Raw genomic sequence first — 15341 nt, forward strand, 5'->3', positions numbered from 1 at the left:
TCACCCAAGAAATTCACAATTTTGGAGCAGGTACAGTTAGAAAAAAAAAAAACTCAAATAAAAACAAAGAGAAACGAGTCCAAATGATGTTTACAGATTTAATCTTTTGGTTGTATGGTTTATCATTATTCTGTATGACTGTTGGCAATAAAACCGTGAATGTGTAGAATCGCTGTGGGATGGTTTGTATTAAGACTTCGTTTTTATGGTAGAAGCATTATTTAGTCACAGCCATAACAAATCCTTCTAAAATCTCTTCTAAGGAGTCCTTATCGAAATTATAATAAATTCAGGAAGTTCCATCGTATCTAGCCATGGCCATTGTTTTAATTTAATTTATTTGAATATGTCCTTCATATTCAAATAAATGATCATGTTTGTATTGCAGAACAAACTTAAATGGAAATATGGTGCTGAAAGCACTAAAGATAGCATCTATGAGCAGTGATGTTGCTATTCTATATAACTCGCTCTTTTAAATACCGTGATACAGACTAGTTCCTGGAACGAGATGCTGCTGTTGAGTTTTGTATAATAGAGGCTGCTGCTGATTGGACACTAAAGATAACATTAGAAATAAGTGAAAATGTGTTTATTTGTAGTATGATAAATCAGATAAACTTCAAAACTGATCAATTGCATGCAATGGGGAAGGCACACTGCTCAAAACAAGGCGAAACTGCGCCCTCTTCTGGCCACATGAGGTGATCAAGGGGAATTTTCCTTACACGGTATTTTCACCGTTGTTCTTTCTTTACCATAGACATATTTATTGGTTCATATAAACCGCTGCATCTAACTTTATAATCCACATGCAGCATTCACATGCTTCAAGAACGCTTGTTTTTTGCTTCATGCTTTTATGCGTTGATAGCAAGCATTTCCACCACTGGAATAAACAGGTGAAATAACACAAAATAATCAAAGCGGTTGAAGCTTTTTTACTAACGTGAGGATTGAAGATATCCGATAGTGAGCATGCAGCTTATCGTGCACTGAGGACTATCATCATTAACCAGCAGATGGCGCTCTGCGATCTCTAAGAACCACTGCTGTTAAATGAGCTGCAGCAATTCTCTGCACTAACTAATCCAGGTCATTTAAACAGGATGCCCCTGACATTATAATAATAATAATACAATACGAATACGTTTTTAACTCAAAATATACTATTTACAGTGCAGCTTTCATTACAGCAACTGCACAGTAGTATTACTGAGTAAATGACAGAATAAACTGCATAGAATAATAAATACTGCTTATTGCAAAACTAATGATGTCTACAATCATTCTTCATTACATTGTTTTTTGCAGGATTATAATTGCACTTTCATTTGAATAACTGCACAAGCCCTATGCTCACACGTGTAACCACAGAGGTAACTGTTTTTTTTTTTAAAGCACCATTAATTTGCCCTGTAAAAAAAACACATATCAACAAAACTTTCAACTTCTATCTTTGCGACAATGCAAGTTTGAAGACAATTCAATGTACGATTTGTCTGTTGCGTAAATAACCAAATTTGGAGATACATGAGTCCCATACAAGAGAATGAAATATGACCTATGACAAAGTGTTGGCTTCACACATCAATCTAACATTTCAACGAGTTTTCAGATAATGGATGATGACAGATATATCAATGTTAAGCACAAAGGAGGAGCTGCTGCCCTGCAGCGACGCCTCAAGTCCTTGCTTCCTTCAAGAAATCCTTTATTCCAGATCACTCAGAACCTATTTCCCTTCTCATCATCACTTCTGTCCACTGGGACCACTGCACAGGCCCACCAGCATGTGTCAGGACCACCCTCACCCTGTACTTGATCCCTTCCTTCAGTTTACCCCTCTAGTGGACAGCTTGAGTGGCCCCTCCTGCCACCACTGAGACCTCTCCTTGGCCCCCGTCTGCCTCCTGCTCCTTCTCCACCTCCGTCTGTCGGGAGCCCGGCTGGTTCTGGTTGGGGTTGTTCTGGCTGCTCCACGACTTGCTCCTGCTGTGGCTGGGCTCCAGCGACTGCCTGTTCCCGCTGCCGTTCGCGGACGCCTGCTTCCTGTAGCACACGCCACACACCAGGCCAAGGAAGGCCCGTCTCATCTCTCGGCTGGCCAGAGTGTAAATAACCGGGTTCATGGCCGAGTTGATCACAGCCACGGCGATGAACCAGTCGGCCTTGTAGAGGATGGGGCAGCGCTGCTCGCACGCCACATCCACCAGGAGCAGGACGAAGATGGGCGTCCAGCAGGCGATGAAGACCCCAACCACGATGATGACAGTGCGCAGCAGCGACATGGCGTGCTCCGAGTTGCTGTTCCTGCTCACCTTTCGGCTGCTGGACTTCACCAGGATATAGATTCGGGCATAAAGCACTGATATGGCCAAGAGCAGCACCATGTAGACGGTGATGCAGAAAGCGACATATTTCTTGGAGTAGAGAGGGAGGACTGTGGAGCAGTCGGGGAGGTTGTCCAGGCAGTTCCAGCCCAGAATAGGCAACGCTCCCAGAGTTATGGCAATCAGCCAGCAGGTCCCTATGAGCAGAAACACTCTGTAGTTCTTGTTGGCGTCATACGGCCTCATTTTAATCATAGTCAGGTGTCTCTCTATAGCGATGGCCAAGAGGCTGAAGATGGATGCACCCAGTGCCACGAACATGCTGCCCTCCCTGACGAACCAGAGGGCGGGCGAGAGCTGCAGGGTCTTCTCTCCAGACAGCAGCAGGTTCACGAGGTAGGCGACGCCAGCCAGCATGTCGCACAGGGCCAGGTTGCCGATGAAATAGTACATGCGGTTGTGGAACCTCTGGTTACTCCATATGGCCACCAGCACGGTGAGGTTCTCCAGGACGATGAAGCTGCAAATGAGCAGGAACGCGATGGTTTTGGCGTCCACGGTGCCCGAGCTGGCGCCAATGCTGGGCCGGTGCTCCAGCTTCCCCGTGTAGTTGTAGTGGAGGTTTATCTGAGGGTTGATCATCTTCGCGGCTAACACTTGGTGTGAGAGGTGAGCAGGGAGCCCAGCGTCAGCAGGTCCACCGTGTTCAGCTGCAGTAGGACACCTGAGGAACATGAGTACAGAATACAGCTTTTATTAATTTTGACACACTGTTATCATTTATTCAGTAAAAAAGCAACTGATGGTTTTATCTGATGGATTTAGATAATACAGTATCATCTGATGCACCAGCCCAGGAAACATAGGCTTTGGCAGCTGTGGACCAGGAGATAGAGCGGCTCGTCCACTAACCAGAATGTCAGTAGATTGTTCCTAGTCTTCCCCATCCTGTGTGCCTAAGTGTCCTTGGGCAAGATTCTGAACCCCAAATTACATCTGATGGCTCTACCACTGAAGTATGAGTGTATGGTTATCAAAACTAGAAAAGAGCTGTATAACACACAGACCACTGAGTTTTAATAATCTACTTTGGTGGTTCTGAGGTTCTGCAGACCCCCGGGGGTCCGTGGCACACTCACTGCCAGGGGATCAGTACCAGTGTTAGAGTCTTCTAATCGGGTTCTAACATTTGGATTTACTTTTATCGTTCATATGTTGTAAGGGTGTCCTGTTCAAAAAGGAAATAAAATAGATAGATAGATAGATAGATAGATAGATAGATAGATAGATAGATAGATAGATAGATAGATAGAAAGATAGATAGATAGATAGATAGATAGATAGATAGATAGATAGATAGATAGATAGATAGATAGATAGATAGATAGATAGATAGACAGATAGATAGATAGATAGATAGATAGATAGATAGATAGATAGATAGATAGATGGATGGATGGGTGGATGGATATTGATCCCAAACTGGGAAATTCTATAAAGCAGCAAGGTATCATGCACATAATACACAAAGAAATTTGTAAAAATAGAAATATATGGTATAATAAAAATATTTATGAGCAGTCTACTCTGTGCCTTAAACCTTTTAACACATATATAATATATTTTCTTTGTGTGGTTATTCTACATAAATAAGTAGCAGTAGAATTTTTTTGGTCAAATTATTCCACATGAGGGGGTCAGAGATTACTTTTTTAACTTTTAGGTGAAATTTGAGAACCTCTGATCTGGTTTTACTGTTTCTTCTAAAAACTAAATATTAAATTATGATAAGTCAGCCGCAGAAAATGATTTATGATCAAATAAAACAAATGACGGTGCTGTTTGTTTGTTTGTTTACATATTAATCTTGGACCATTTCCAAGAACTGAAGAAGAAGAGTTTCGTTCGCACCTCCATCTTTTACCTGAAGTTTAATATGAAATCAAAGAAACGACGAAATTATTTTTATAAAGGTAAAGTTTTTGAATCAAATCTTTGCCGACGCCTCTTTCCCCAAATGTGAACCCAGACAACAACTCACCCTGCAAAGCTTCAGATTCCCCTCGAAGTTAAGCTCACACATTTCCTCGCCTTGGAGTCGATCCTGCGTTTATCCAACATTTGATTTTCCTTCAGGGTTTTGTAATGGTTCCATGCCGCTATTTCGGTGCAGCAGCGGAGCTCCTCATCTTTTTCTCTGATCTCCAAACTCCGAGTTGAGACTGGACCGTCGCCTGGAAGTCTCACCCCTCCCCTCCCTGCTTCTACAGCCCGGACAGGAGGAGCGCAGAGAGGCTGCAAGAGCTGCTGCTGGAGGTCGATGCATGAAACGTAGGAGGAACACGTGTTATGTGGGATAATGAACTGTCCTACAGGAATGTTTAAAACAATCAACTACAGTCATAAATGTAACATTTATATTTTTAATTCAATCCACCTTGTTACTTCCAGTGTTTTTGCACGTTTTTATGGAAACTGGAAGAAAGTAATCTTCCATTAACACCATAGCCTATTGACTGTAGCCTATTCAAAGATGGGTGATGTAGCGTCTCCCTTTACAACAAACCAAATTTCCACAGTTGTCACTTTTTGGCAAGCTGCAGTATAGGCCCTCCTCCATGTTAATGGATGGGGCCCCAAAAAAAAGTTAAAGTAAATAATGCACATAGTTTTGAAAGACATTGTGTGATGATGGATGACAAGACAGTTCAAAAAATGTGAAGCCTAACCGTCTCGATCGCGACCTGGTGGCTGCTTGCTGCATAGGTCATTAAACAATGCACATTGTTTTGGTTCAATTCATTTCAATATTTCCTGATTTATGCTCCTAGCAAAATAGAGGCGAAAGAAAGTTTGGTACTAAAAGCCATATTGTTATGTTGGATAATTCACACTTTTAAATGTTTCAATACCGACCTTTTGTTTTGTAAAATTGATCCAATGAAAACTTCTTTGGAAGTAAATTATTATTATTATTATTAAGAAGTAAATTATTTTAATTAAGTATAAATATGGATGACTTGACTGCAAGTCAAATATGGATGACTTGACTTGACTTGATTGCAGATTCGATTCCCCCATTGAGGCTGGCTGCAATATAGCTCATAAAGCCCGCCCCCTCCATGTTAGTAGATGGGGCATAGACCAAACTTAAGAGACAAAGTGCAGGTCAAATACATTTTATTCTTCACACTGTTCAAATGCTCAGTTTTCATTAAGTTTGGTTTTAATTAGTTGATTTGCAGTGAATGTGTCTGTGGAACCTTGCCGCCGCAGACTGACTCCGAATGTGCAAGATGGCAGCGTTCATATCTGGGATCATTTGGACTCATTTCTGGATAGTGGGTCTAACGTCATCCATCATTAGATACAGACTATGGTTTAGACTAGGTTTGGTTTCTATCTCCTCACGTTTTGTTAATTATCTACATTAATATGACTCGGAAATCTTTAAAACACTTTTGATCCTGTGAATTAAAGGATTTGAGCATTGCATTTCTTTGACGTTAAGTTTCTATAATGTATTTCAATGGTATAAAAAATATATTCAAGCTTATTTGAACATTTAGCTGCAAAACTAACTAGCTAGAATTAATTATTATGACAGAACTGAAACAAAACTTGGACCAAAACTCTAATATCTCTTAATGCAGAGTGACATTCTGTCCAAAGTTCAAGCAAATGTCCCGATGCAACAAAAAAGCCTTGTCTCTGCAGAAACAGATCATAAACAGCTAATGCTAACACAGCTCTACAGTCTGATGTGCCCTGCTGGGCGCTGGCTTGACACAGGGACAAAGAGAGAGCGAGAGAGCAAGAGAGTATACATTATGCCGTCAGGGTTTATGTTAAGATGACTGCAGCCCATCCTTTGTTCATGTCCTCCTGTCATGACCTCATATCCAGGAAGGATGGGCAGGGCTGGCACCGAGAAGAAGGACTCGTCTGAGGGAGTCCGAGAGACCAATGAGGACGCCTCCTTCAAACAGATGTGACAAAGTTCAGGCTAAACTGACTTCACAATGTGACCAAAATAAAACATTTCAAACTCCAAACTCCAATTCCAGAAAAAGTGAGTCACGAGCGTTGGGCTCCTCAAGGCCCCGATTCGTACAAGAACATGACTCAAACACCAAGAATCTCATTGGCTTTACTTTATACTGCGCCACACATTTAGCTGCTCGCGATTTTCCTCCAACGAAGCACATAGTGTGCTGCACTGCTGACCAAACCATTAAATAGCAGATCTCCTCCAGTGTCTGTGGTTATTAACCCACATGAATGTTCTGTGTGGTCGAATAAACAGCCGCGGCCTGGCGACGCTCCATTTGCATTGTTGTAGTCACAACTCACAGTCGTTTCCTGCAGGTCACTCTGTGCCAGCAGCAATGGGAAAATCTCAGAAAATAAAAAAATACCCAACGAAAAAACGCCAAGTCGCTGTGGGCCTGCAGTGAATCTGGGACCAATCACGGAGCGGGTCCACGTACGGGCAGCTGGATTAACAGAGCGGGAGCATGGTCGGAAAAACCTTGGGCTTTTCACCGAACTACAGTGATGTGGGGCTCGCATCTGCATTTACATAAACTTTGGGGCCAATTATGAAACCATCAGCAAGTACAAACCCATAATATGTGGTCAGAGTGAGTCTCGGTCTGTGTGTATTCATAGAAGAGGAGCATGGGTGGAGGGTTTTCACTTTCTGCCGGACCACCTTCTTTGGTCCCCCTGTCGTCTTTGTCAGCGGGGCGATGATTACAGATCGCCCTAGGTGCCATTTTCTATCTCCCATTCAAACCAGCAATGCACCGTCATGTGTGATTTCCTGCTATTATGATGCCGTCATTTAAGTACAATCCTACGAACTGCAACCCCTCATTTGAAAGCAGTGTACAATCTAACCTTCCATCAGAGGAGCCGGGCCTCACAGCTGCTAAAACCATTCCGCAAGGGAAAGTTTCCATCGCTCGGCTGCAGCCCCTGGAACTTTTACAGTATACAGTTTATGTGTGACACTATTAGTGGTTGGAGGAGGAATTCACATCCTTTACTGAAGTTAAAGCAGCCAATGCCACAATGTCGAGCTCTTACAAGTTAACATCCTGCAATACAATCCGGGAAAGTACTATCAGGAAGAGGTACTTAAGAATTAAAAGGATTAATCATGCAGAGGACTGTTCACAGTCAGTGGTGTATTATTGTTTATTTACCTGTAGGTCATGTTGTCATCTGCATTTGTCTGTTGGTTTGTTTGTAAGTCAGCAGTTTTTTTTGCAAAAACTCGGACAGATTATAACAGAACGTGGTGGAAGGTTCGGTACGAGGGACGAAGACAGATCGGGGGCAGATTCTTGACGATCTTTTTCACGTTTTTAAACATTGTGAGATTTTTCAACATTCCTGTGGATTTCGTTGAAATTAATGGATCTTTGGTGCCGATCCAATTCAAAATCTGGATCTAGTGCGTATGTTTCATAAGGAAACTGTTAGAGTTAAATGCTCCTTTTCTTCAAAGAGATATTGGAGAGGAAGTAGAATACAATTCCAATAGTTGTACAAATGCATGAACATTTAACCACAGTGCTTGGTTAAATCTACTTTTCTTCTGTGGACCACTTGACACTCTGATGCTGGTGGGGAAAATAAATGAATTTGTCATGAAAAAAATTGAAGATATGAAGTTTGAGGCTTTTTATCTGATTTATATAAACTTTGTACAGGATCTGATCACCATCTGTAGATATAGGTAATTTAACTTACAACCCCTGACTCAGAGCATCAAAATATCAAAATATGCATTATTCATCATAATGCACAGTTACAATTGGCTGCATGTACAAAGTATCTTCCAAGGACATTCATAATTGATCATAATGCAGTTTATTTGACTGGTAACGTAACTGCCTCTCATTCAAAGCAGAGAACTAATGGTTAAATGAGATTGGCCGGATAGAATAAAAGATAAGAGCTGTGCGCTTTATTCCCATATAAGCACATTACAAAATCTATTTGGCCGACAACGGTGTAGCCATTACTTTGCCGGGGGTTCGCCTTGTTCAAGCTCTCAACCCTTCATTAGAGTGCCAGAGCTGGGGTCAGAACCGTGGGCAGTGGGCACATCCACGTGCAATTACACAAAATCTCCTGCCTTTAATTTCACCCTCGCCATTTCAAGGCAAAAAAAACACACCCCGTGTGTCTGGGCCATAAATTTGAGGCGGAGTGTCCCCTCCTGCCCTGTGGCTTTGTGGCGGCAGTATTTCTAGACACGGCGGTCTCTCTTTCGCGTTCATCTCAACAGAACAAGGCCTGAGAGACGTTTCTGAGGCAGAATTTCAGTTTAGTCTGGATCTGCCAGCTTCACAAGGCCACACAGACAGAAATAGGCCATTTCCTCGCGCTCCCGGGGTATCTACTGCTCTTACCTTTCCTTCAGAGTTAAGTGCACCGCTTTCAATATTCCATTTCATTTGTTTCCAGCTGAGAGATTAATCGGATGGTTTTATTGAGGTGCTGCCAATGGGTCTGACTCCAATAATGGTGCAGTGGCTCTTCAACAGACTATCTAGTGTCAAACTGCCTGACATTAGCGTACAAGCATACATTTAATGGACTGGAATCACTTAACACTGAACATGGAGGGGGAAAAAAAGCCCAGAAACCACAGTTTTTCTGTAGTAGACTCATTTTGAGGGCTTCCGTGATAATTGCAAGGTTCCCAGTCAAGGTTACTGCCTGGTCTGCTGTGTGCGTATGAGTACTCCTAATATTTTCCACACCTCCACATACATGCACACTGCTCAATAGAATAAGGTCTAAAGGTACCATTCAAACACTGAACTGAGTCGAACATTAGAAACTGTCAAGTGTGGAGGACAGCAGTCAACTTCAGAACTCACATTTAAATCCCCTAGATCCTGATTTGTATCTTGGTATATGAGGGGAGTAACAGAGGAAAGGGAAAAATGAGCTAGTCGATCCCTTTCTCAGCAAAGGGAGACACCTACACCCGTATATCTAGATCCATGAATTATTCTCTGAGAAACTGGTGAAAATATTATTTAATAAGTTCTTTCTTGCCTCATGTTCCATCCCTCCAACAAGTTTCATGGAAATCAGATCAGTAGTTTTGGTATAATCCTGCTGACAAGCAACATAAAATGAAACAAAGAAATGAACAGGGGTGAAAGAGGAGCCATACATTCATTTCAACTTTTGCATGAGTCAATGTAAAAAGCAACATGTATCAAAACTGGTTTAACTAGCAAGAATTATCTTCTCACATCACAACCTACAGATGCTTTTAACTGTCACAGCTTCAAGTGTTCTTTATGGATATAAATTATCGTGGGAAATATGCATCACTGCCTTTCTAACCTTCCTTGTGTCTCATCTCATTTTCATCCGCTTAACCGGGGTCGGGTCGCGGGGGGAGCAGCTCAAGCAGGGGGCCCCAGACTTCCCTTTCCCGGGCCACATTGACCAACTCTGACGGGGGGATCCCGAGGCGTTCCCAGGCCAGTGTTGAGATATAATCTCTCCACCTAGTCCTGGGTCTTCCCCGAGGTCTCCTCCCCACTGGACGTGCCTGAAACACCTCCCAAGGAAGGCGCCCAGTGGGCATCCTTACCAGATGCCCGAACCACCTCAGCTGACTCCTTTCCTTGTGTATCTATGTTAAGTTATTTTTTGTTATTTTTTGTTATTTTTCCGTCATTTCCTGTTTCATTTGGACGTTTACTTCCTGTCTAGCCTGTGTCTCGCCATTGGTGACTTTACTTCCTCTTGATCACTTCCACCTGTGTCTTTTTCACTCCTGTGTTCCTCGCCTCTTCCTCTCGTCCACTTCCCACTCAGAGTTCCAATGTATTCCTTTATTCCCTGAGTAAGTCTCTTTACTCAACTAGAAGTACAGATACTTGTGTTTAAAGTACGGATTCTTCCTCTTTACTTTAAGTAAAGTTATAAAAGAAGAGGCTCTGAAATGTACGATAAAAGTAAAAAGTCACTCTCTGTAGGATATTTCTACTGGCTATATATATGTGCAAAGCAAACTGAGACACATGAAAGTAGTTTGTAGACCATTTAACTTCAATCACTTTGAATCTATAAATAAATGAAATAAATTTAATAAAAAGAGGGGTTAAAGCAAGAAAACATTTGTGAGCATGAACAATTATCCAGGAGGAAATTTGTAAATAGGCTTGAATTCCGCTCCCAGAATTCAAGCCTACTCGTCGTCCCTAAATTCTCTAAAAGTAGAGTAGGAGCCAGAGCTTTTAGCCATCAAGCCCCTCGGCTGTGGAATAATCTACCACTTTCAGTTCGGGAGGCAGTCACCATCTGTTCGTTTAAAAGTAGGCTCAAAACCTTCCTTTTTGATAAAGCTTATAGTTAGAGCTAATTAGTGCGCCAGAACGTTACTTGTTCTATTTTATGACACATGACACACGGAGCTTCTCTTTCCAGCTTCTCCTTCCTCTTCTCCATCCCTATCCCCCTTCCCCGGAATCCCTTTGCTTTATCACCCGCAGATCCAGGGCCTCTGTGGCCGCACCATGGATTACGGTTTGTGGATCGCGCACCGGGGGTCGCGGTGTTGGATCCAGTGTGGCGGATTCTGAGTCATGTGGGCTGATCGTGGTGCTGGTGGCGGACCCTGTGTCGCGTTGGCATTTGGCACGGGCGGTGGACCAGGACCGCAGTGGTGGCTTGTGATGGGTCCTCCTGGTTGGCGTCTGGTCTGGATGGTGGATCGTGGTCTAGATGGTTGCTGAGCATGGACTGTGCTTCATCAATGCTGCTAGAGACTTTGATTATTGATGATGTTCTCCTGCACGTGGCATCTATTGCACTTCTGTCCGTCCTGGGAGAGGGATCCCTCACATGTGGCTCTCTCTGAGGTTTCTACATATTTTTACCCTGTTAAAAGGGTTTTTTGTAGTTTTTCCTTACTCTTGCTGAGGGTTAAGGACAGAGGATGTCACACCCTGTTAAAGCCCTATGAGATGAATTGTAATTTGTGAATATGGGCTATACAAATAAAATTTGATTGATTGATTGATATTCTTAATTCAAATTTTCATCCATTTAGGTTAAAATCTTCTTTTGTCAGATAGCTCGATGATGAAAAACACAATTTCCCATCAAATGCAATAAAACGACATTAACCGGCTTGTTTTGAAAATTAAAAAGTAGAAAGAACAGATATTTTTGTTAAAGGGGACATATTATGAAAATTCCACTTTTGTAGTGCTTCTACACATTCATTTGGGTATCTGGCATGTTTCCCGTCCCAAGAACTATGAAAAAAAAACAACTCCCGCTATTTGTTGTGGTTCCTCTATGTCAGGAGGGTGCTGTTTTAAATGATGGGTTAGGGTTAGGGTTATTTTGACCAAAATATGTTACAGACATTTCATTAAGACCCCAAGGAACCATATCAACTGTGGTAAAATTGGCATACGATGGGTCCTTTAAAAATGTAGGGAGTAAAAGTATAAAGTAAAGTAGTAACATAGTAAATGTATTTCATTTGCATTTAGGTCCTCACCTGATTTCTAGATGTAAAAATAATCAATCAATTAAGCATTCTTTTTTTTACTTAAATACTTTACTAAAGTCAGTACTTATGAACGGAAGTGTATTGCATTTACTTGAAAAATATATAAGAAAATGTTTAGTAACGTCATATAAACACTGCGTAAAGAAAATTCCCCTAAATCATGTCATCATTGTTTCTGAGTTAAAGGAACTTTTAAGGGATGTGGTCACTTTAAGGGAAGTGCTCATTCTCAGTAAGATATAAACACCCGGTAGCTTTTGAGGAATTCAGTGTGAGCATCTTAAAGCTGAAATCTAAAGTCTGACTCGTCAACATCTCACAGGTTTATAAACATATCTCAGGGTGTTTATTATTATTCACTGTCTTGACCTGAGGATTTATTTGGGCCCTAATAAGCAGTCTGTCAGGCTGCTGTGCCTCGACTGCATTAGGTAGCAGCCACTTCCCTTCCCGGTTTAGTTATTGAGTGCAATTGCATTGGCCTTGCAGACAGTTAATGTGAGTGTGCAGCAATAGTACATTAACAGTATCACAGGGTTTGAGCTCTGCTTTTCTCTCTCGGGCCCATTAGGAGCTCAGCACTCAGAGCTTGTTGTATTGATGCCGAGCAATCACTGGTCATTGCCCGAGGAATGGAGGACTGTTATATCGTCGTTAACTTGAGAGGAGTCTGCATGGAGTCTGTGGAGCACAGGACCAAGTTCATATAGAAAACCCTTACAGCATGTAGGGTTATTTATTTCACTCAAGTGTGCTTATCCGTTTATTGCTATCTCTATTAAATCGTACTCAATTTAAGAAATAAATGGAATAAGTTGTTTAACAATAAAAATCTACTTATATTAAGGATTTTTATTCTTTTATTTGTCGGCAACACTGCACTCGTAGCTTCAATGAACTCATCTTCAGTTTCTTCTAAAGAAGAGAAACTCTGTTGTCTGGAAGTCTCAGAAAGCTGCATTGACAATCAGTTAACATACAATTGATGTGAAAGTAAAAAGGAGGAACAATAAAGCATTCCCCATTTTGTATAAAAAAGCTTTTAAATCATTAACTCCCCTTTAAAACACCCCAAAATTATATATTTTTTAAGTTCCGCTCTCACGTTGCCGGTGAGGAGACGCAGAATGCTGTAAGAAATTGTCCACTCAGCAGAAAAATGCATTTCAAATCAATGTTTCTGTCGTCCCCATCGCTCACTTTCATCAAGTTGTTGAAACCTAAGTGCTGGCACCATAAGAATGCATTTAGAATCTGTTTATGTCTACAGTGAAAGCCTGAGCTAACATGTTAATAGTGCTAATTTGCACATGCCAGACAGCATTAGTCTTATATGATAATACATATACCATGTAATGAGATTATGTTCTGTTGGATCAATGTGCTGTACCTCCATTAATGTCTGTGCAAGGTGTTTTGGTCCAATGCTATGGCACATTTTTACTTCCTAGTTGCTCTGTCTGTGAGCACATCTAATCGTGCCGCAGTTAAACTCAGTATAATTTTTCATATGAGATTAAACATTACAAATGAGAGATCCACAATCTTTCTATCTCCTCGCTTCCTGTTGGCGGAATCAATAAGACGGCTCTTTAGCAAGCATAGGGACTCGCCAAGATGCATAGTAAGTGTCCAGGAAACCATTACAGCGCACTTGTTTAAATGTTTGTGCACATTATTCCACCAACTCCTGCCTGCATGCCAGTGTAGCTGCCTATGAATGAGCTGAGCTGTACATATACAGCGGCTTAAAAGCAGACGATGAATGGGCTGTTTAGGCGGCCCACTCTCACCCCAGTGGCAGCAGCAGGACTACCATCATCATCGTTGCAGTCGTAGACATGCTGTCTCATGGTTTCGGGTTTAGAGAAGATAATCAGGTGGTTTGAACTCTCGCCACATTTGCTGTAAGCTAACAAAGATGTTTCTTTAAAATAACAAGAAACGTTATTGACAAAACATTGGGCACGCTATGTTAATTGGTTGAGTAAGTGATGACATTAGCAATTCTGGGGTCTTTAACTGTGTGTGTGTGTGTGTGTGTGTGTGTGGTCCAGGTATTACTCATCTTGTGGGGACCTTAACTTGTTTACACAGTCGCATTATGGGGACTAAGTCCCTGTGATGTAAATAATAATTTTTTAGATAATTATTACATGTTTTTAAGGTAAGTTGGTTGAGGTTAATGTTATGTTTAGGTTAAAGGGATAATTTGTAAGACATGTGTGTATGTGTGTGTGTGCGTCATTTCCAGTAAGAAGACAATCTTTATCATTTTATGTCATGTTTTAGCCACGTCACTAATTTATGGCCACAAAAATCGTTAGGGGAGTATTACAGTCCATTATTATCTCTTCATTGTTTTAATCGGACACTGTCACTGTGACATGTTGTTATCTGGCTCTACATCGTTTTAGACTGATGTGTTGAAACAGGAACTTACTACAGAGAGCTCGATGTCCTGACTGTTGACCGCGCTCCCTGCAGTAAAACCTACCACAATAGTATTCCTGTATACATATTTCATTAGAAGCGGTTTGACTGGTGCCTTACCCCCCCCCCCCCCCCCCCAAGAGCACACTTTAGCTCTGTCTTCCATTGACATCTGCAGATGAGTTGAGTCTGAGTGAATGTCTGGTGCCACTGAACAAAAAGTCTGAGAGGGCAGCCAACAAAAATTTGTGCAGCTGAGTTAAATGCTCCAAATATGAGCAAACTTATCTTGCATATGGTTGAACAGTGCCTCTGCCATGACAAGCAACAAGGAGTCTAAATGTGCTTCTCCATTAATAAGGACAGATGGTCATACAGTCATCGGGGGCCTCACTTCAGAAAAAAGTTCAGATTTATAAAACACATCTGAAGCCAATTTTCAATTTGTTTTTTATAGATCCCAACATTTGCATTAGAATTGACGTGTGCATCTTTCAGATCCTCTTTTGTGATATTAATAAGGCTCCTGGTGTTTTGAAGCGAGAGGTCATGGCTAAGATTGATCTGTAGGTTAAAGTAGAAGGACTAAAATAACTGTTGTGGTTGTGCGCTTCTTCTCAATCTCTTTTTTTCTGACTCGTATGCACCTGGTGCATGCATAGTAAGGGCCTGGCCTCATTTTTGCAATAAATTAACCCTGAGACAAAATGTATATTGTCATATGATAGATTAAATAAAAAGAAATCTGAGAAAATAATGCATCTGACCGTTCATACTGATCTGCACCAAAATTGAATGACCTAACCCAACCCCTCCGCATTTCATTGAATTTGTTTGGGTTGTTTTTGCATTATCCTGCAAAAAAATAAACTAACTTCGTCCATAAATTGGTTACTGTCCACAAGTGGCAAGTAATGCAGTTCTCTCTCTCTTACACGATCATTCTCTTTCACACTTAAGTCTGTGTATCTGTCAGTCAGAATCTGTTGTGCATTAGAGCTACATTCCTG

At 41.5% G+C, this 15341-nt stretch overlaps 1 protein-coding gene across 1 annotated transcript; it reads right to left on the minus strand.

Annotated features, from left to right (window-relative positions):
* Positions 1-84: 84 nt before the first annotated feature.
* On the minus strand, positions 85-4537 carry LOC133975488 (sphingosine 1-phosphate receptor 3). Its single transcript, XM_062413447.1, has 2 exons — positions 4375-4537; positions 85-3057 (listed from the first exon to the last, which is right to left on the minus strand). Exon 2 carries the CDS (start codon positions 2973-2975, stop codon positions 1848-1850), a length of 1128 nt encoding a protein of 375 aa, XP_062269431.1. The 5' UTR covers positions 2976-3057; positions 4375-4537; the 3' UTR covers positions 85-1847.
* Positions 4538-15341: the final 10804 nt, after the last annotated feature.

The sequence above is a fragment of the Platichthys flesus genome, chromosome 19, assembly GCF_949316205.1.
Source record: "Platichthys flesus chromosome 19, fPlaFle2.1, whole genome shotgun sequence".
Classification (NCBI taxonomy): domain Eukaryota; kingdom Metazoa; phylum Chordata; class Actinopteri; order Pleuronectiformes; family Pleuronectidae; genus Platichthys; species Platichthys flesus.

Coding starts and splice junctions, on each gene's coding strand:
- LOC133975488 (XM_062413447.1), bottom strand. CDS start 2,975: ATGATCAACCCTCAGATAAACCTCCACTACAACTACACGGGGAAGCTG.